Here is a 5,232-nt window from a genome sequence, read left to right as displayed (position 1 = left end):
TCTAGTTTGCAATTTCGTGCGAGGAATGGCCAGTGGCGGGAATAATATCGGCCTCCCTGCCACTAACGCACGGGTCCTACGTCTCTTTCGGCGGACATTCCGCGTGACCGCCGAGCGTCCGCGGAGACGCAAACCTGGCACATATTTGGGCCAGGTTTGCGTCTTCGCGGACGGCTCGGTCACTTTGTGTCGCCCCGCTGGAGCAGGCCCCAGACACATTTCCGGTCACGGCGGACACAAACGGTCGCTCTGGAGATGCCCTAAGCGGATGTAATTGAGCAATGACACATTAAACTCACCATATTTAGACCATGGTAACACTATGCAACCTCGAGTGTGCAACCAAACACTATGATTTGCATCAGCCGAGGGAGAAGGGTTTTGTGCAGCCTACCAAACAAAGGACGAGAGTTGTCTACCCGGTGTAGAAAAAGACTTTTCAAGCTACCAACGAAGTAGAGAACATGACCAAGTACCATTCGAACCAGGCCTACCCTTCAATAGCCCTAGGTACAACCTACCAATGATCCCAGTTTGGTCCATGAAAATCACGCATGGCAACGAAAGGAGACATGACTTTCTTATTCTGTCTTGCCAGACAAATAAAAATCTCTCTCTTGTGGTGTTTTTCAGCGCTGCTGCCTGACCAAAATAGTGCATTTCCTGTGGCGTCATGTCAAATGAAGGAGGCACCTCCGACCCCTCAACAGTCAACAACCAACAACCCCGAAACGGAATCCGTGGGAACGGAAGTCCCTCTCTGCAAAAACGGCAAGTACTGCCACAAGTATAAATTTTCGTATGCTTTTCCTGCCGTTTCTGCCGCGCCCTTCCACCTCTGCTCCTTTCTTTCCCCTTCCTTCTCCATCCAACAACGACTCCTCCGGATCCCCTGCCGGCACCGGAGCAAGCGCCATGGGCGCGATAGTCTCCTGCATGTCCGGCCGCAACGGCCGGTCCCCCTCGGCCTCCCCGCCGCCCGCCGCCAAGCGGCGCTCCTCCGTCTCATCCCGCCGCGGCGGCGGCGGCAAGGCCGCGGAGATCGACGAGCAGGCGCTGGCCGCCGCCGCGGCGCTCGTGCTGGGTCAGCGCGGCGCCGGAGGCGCGTTCGACCGGTCGGCTTCCGTAAGGTACGCCGCCAAGCGGCAGCAGCAGGGCCCGCCGCTGCCGAGGAGCTCCAGCACGCGCCCGCGCTCGCTCGCCGACCCCGAGCTCCAGCCGCAGCACCTCCTCGCCAAGGTACTACCGGCGCCCTCCTTCCTTCAATTCCTTCGCCGCTTGCTTCCTCCGGTCGCATTGCTTCGTTGGTCCGCGTGCCGCCGCGTGGAAGTTGAACGCTGCTCCTTGTTGACTTTTCCTTTTACTCTACTCGCACGGGATTCCTGGTGGGGATCGGTTGGTTTTCGCGTCGCCCGTCATTTTCTACTAGTAAACGTTTCTTGAATCCATCGCGTCCTTCGATTTGTTGCCATGGCGAGGACAATTAGCTCGTGTGAGAACCAGCGGTGCTTCCATTTCGTTGGATATAACATGGAGAGGAGATAATTGCATATTGCTACCACAATTGAGGCTAGGGCTTCAAAAAACTACAACTTTTCCGGTCAATTGCAAAAAACTACCACTTTTGTGGTAGCAATATGCAATTTTCTCCATGGAGAGCCTGCAGCTCCAGGTGTCTGTCCATCCGTTCCTCCATGGCTGCACAATGTAATCCATACGACGAGCTGTCGAGCACTGATTTGGGAGAATTTCACAACGTGTTGGAAAGTACGGTTGTGTCATTGTGTGGGTGATAGGTGGTGGTTGTTGTTGGTACATATCGGGCATGATTCGGAATTCAGATGCCATTCCATTGATTGTTTCTCGTAGCCTCCTAGGACAATGATGTTGGCGCATGTGTTCATTTATTCTAGAGGACACTCGGATATCTTTTTCTCGAAAAAAAAATGGGGGATGAATGTTTAGCTTTTGTAAACAACTCTGTAAATACTTGCTTTATAATATAAAAATTGCAGTGGGATGCTCTCCCACAGTTTAGCCTCACAAAAAAGGGAGGGGATATCTCCCAACTTGTGCAATGGTGACGGATCCTCATTCCTGAAATTACTTAGTTCAAATTGTTTCAGTCACGGTGAATCTGTGTTATCTTTATTTAGTCAAGAAAAAGAAGTTTCGTTGTTACCTAGCCTCTCTTGACCGTTACTAAAAATGGCTGTCGGCAGCCAGCAGGCTTGACTTATATACAGCCATAATTGACCGCTGAGCAATCATAATTGATGATTCCTGTTGACTGTTCACTACTAAGAAGATTTTGGTTTAAGAACGGCCCCGGGCGTGTTTTGGTGGACAAGGGAGATTTGGTTTACTGGTAAATTCGTGTTTGCTATTTTCAATGTCACTGCTAAATTGTTAGATGTTGTTTTTCGAAAAGGAGGTTGAGACCCCCGGCCTCTGCATAGAAGAGATGCTTATGGCCTTAAGTTTTTTTGGATGTGTATATACGGTAAGCTGAATTAGCACGCATTTTGGCTGTAAATTGGGGTTTTATTTTCTAATAACGTGCAAACAACCACTTCTACAGTTGCAACTAGTAAAACGGTAGTACCCTTATGACAATTTGTCTGCTACTTCTGCTCCTGAATTCTGTTGAAACTTCAAAATATTTATTACAGATTGTCACTTAGGTAATGCAGATGTTCAAAGTTGTTTTAAGCTTGTCGCTCGTGTACACTTCCACACAACATAAATGTTGGCTATGTCCATTTGTGTGCAGACCGGAAGCAAATGGAGCTCTTCCATTAATTGGAAGATGTTACAATATTATTTGTATATCTAACCACGGTCATTGCATCCATATAGTATCTATTATCAGATTAACCAATGATTTACTTCTTCAACAGGATTTGAATACAAAAGATTTGGAAACCAACATCATTGTTCTTGTTCACGGAGGCGGGTTTGGTGCTTGGTGCTGGTACAAGACCATGTCACTTCTTGAAGATAGTGGGTTCAAAGTCAATGCCATCGACTTAACAGGCTCCGGGATTCATTGTTCTGATACAAACAAGATTAGCAGTCTTTCAGAGTATGCTGAGCCACTTACATCTTACCTTAAGGGCCTAGGTGATGCTGAAAAGGTATGGTCTCTTTTCAAATACTAATCATAATATGTTTCACATATTTACCAGAGTGTCCCTCAATTAGGAATGTTTATGAAGCTATAGTTGACTATTGTAGTTGATAAGATAATAAGAAGTTAAGATAGACACTACTGTTTCTTTTGCGAGTAAGATTGACAATATTAACCTAAGATTACAACCAACCATTTGATGAAGCATACATATAAGATAAGTGTTGTATGTTTCAGTGTTTGGAATTAATTTATAAGGGATATATTCTGTAAACGTATTTTGGGGATCATAATATTAGGAATTGTTCAAATTGATACTAAAATGTGAGTCTGTGACCACCAGCTAAGTTTTTCTGATGGTCATGGTTTGAAGTAGGAGAGTTAGTATTTGCTTAAATAGTTTTAAAATAGCTGCATCACATGCCATTAATGCGTGTGCAATTTATCTATTAAGAGGATGCCTTTTTTTTGTTAGTAAAGTAATTCTGGTGCGATCTGATGCATCGGCTTCAACTTCAAATTTTTTTCGTATTATTGGAATTTTATTTGTCGTGCTGGTTCTCATATATTCAACCACCACATAATTTCTTTCAAGAGATTTTTACTGTTGAGTTCAAGTGTACATCATGCCCCCTGTTCTCTGATATTCTTGCTATGCACATCATCTTTGCTAGCCCAACCAATTATACATCTTTTGATATTTTTGTTATAACACAGGTGATTTTGGTTGCACATGATTTCGGTGGTGCTTGCATATCCCATGCAATGGAGATGTTTCCCTCGAAAGTTGCCAAGGCTGTTTTCCTTTGTGCAACAATGCTGGCAAATGGACATAGTGCTCTTGATATGTTCCAACAGGTTGATCTCTATGACAGCTTAACTGTAATAAAAAATATGATGAAAAGTCTTAATTTTTATATCATGTTCAAGTTGGTATATCTTTCAAGGATTCTGCCTGATGCCAGACAATTCTACTCCATATGCTGCAGATGGATACAAATGGTATGCTCCAAAAGGCGCAGGAATTTGTATACTCCAATGGCAAGGACCGGCCTCCCACCGCTATCAACATCGACAAGGCTTTGATAAGAGATCTGTTATTCAACCAAAGTCCTGCCAAGGTATTATACTTTCCATGCTCATCTCCAACTATACCGCTCAATCCTATTTTGAAAACTGGACTCTGACACCCACTCATTGTGTTCCTGAAGGATGTAACCTTGGCTTCGGTATCCATCAGACCTGTCCCATTTGCCCCGATAATGGAGAAACTCGCCCTAACAGAAGAAAACTACGGGTCTGTGCGGAGATTCTTTGTTGAGACTACAGAGGACAATGCAATACCTCTCTCCCATCAGCAGAGCATGTGTGCGACCAACCCACCAGAGAAGGTTCTGCGGCTGAAAGGGTCCGACCATGCCCCTTTCTTCTCGAGGCCGCAAGCGCTGCACAAAGCCCTTGTAGAGATAGCAACCTTGCCACCAGCTAAGGCATCATGAGAGCTTGTTCTATATCAGATTTTTTTTTTCCAGCCAGCGAAATCGCCATGATTGTTCCCATGGCTGCTGCTGCTGGTGCTGTATATGTTGAGGTTGACAGTATGCTTTGAGGCAGAATGCCATGGTTCAGAAGTCATTATGCAGAATGCTGGTTCTGTCACGGTGCAGCAGCAGAGTTGGAGCTCTGAAATTCACCCTTATCTTGACGACATCATCTTGCAGTGTCCACTGACATATCATTGCTAATTAATTGTTGACGCATATGTAATTCTACTACAGCCACGTGAGGAAAATGAAAGGAAGTTGATGCTAGCTGATATATGTTTCTTCTATCGGTGTGAATTATGGTTTTACACAGCCGCATTTGCATGAAATCATATGTAATCCTGACTCAGGTGTCAGATCCTATGCGTGTGATAGTCTTTTGATCGGATTTCATCCTTGATCGCCGACGTAGCAAACGAGGTACTCTTGGAGGCTGCAGCGGCGTGGAAGGGGTATGATGACCTTACCTGGTTCTGAAGTCAAATGGTTGTTTACTTCCATCCTCCATTTCGAGGAGATACTCAAATGGCGGGTCAATCGTCCAGAAAACCAGGTGTC

The 5,232-nt window shown here is 45.5% G+C and overlaps 1 protein-coding gene across 1 annotated transcript; it reads left to right on the top strand.

Annotated features, from left to right (window-relative positions):
- The first annotated feature begins 805 nt into the window (after positions 1–805).
- Positions 806–4,775, top strand: LOC127332716 (putative methylesterase 11, chloroplastic). The gene is made up of 5 exons (XM_051359044.2): positions 806–1,239; positions 2,901–3,137; positions 3,848–3,988; positions 4,120–4,251; positions 4,342–4,775. The coding sequence occupies exons 1-5, from the start codon at positions 916–918 to the stop codon at positions 4,627–4,629; spliced, it is 1,122 nt and encodes a 373-aa protein (XP_051215004.1). The 5' UTR covers positions 806–915; the 3' UTR covers positions 4,630–4,775.
- Positions 4,776–5,232: the final 457 nt, after the last annotated feature.

This window comes from Lolium perenne, chromosome 2 (genome assembly GCF_019359855.2).
Source record: "Lolium perenne isolate Kyuss_39 chromosome 2, Kyuss_2.0, whole genome shotgun sequence".
Lineage (NCBI taxonomy): Eukaryota > Viridiplantae > Streptophyta > Magnoliopsida > Poales > Poaceae > Lolium > Lolium perenne.
Note: the sequence above shows the minus strand (reverse complement) of the source record. Positions and strands in the feature narration are given on the sequence as shown.

Coding starts and splice junctions, on each gene's coding strand:
- LOC127332716 (XM_051359044.2), top strand. CDS start 916: ATGGGCGCGATAGTCTCCTGCATGTCCGGCCGCAACGGCCGGTCCCCC. Junction 3,138..3,847: donor GCCTAGGTGATGCTGAAAAG/GTATGGTCTCTT, acceptor GTTATAACACAG/GTGATTTTGGTTGCACATGA. Junction 3,989..4,119: donor CTCTTGATATGTTCCAACAG/GTTGATCTCTAT, acceptor CATATGCTGCAG/ATGGATACAAATGGTATGCT.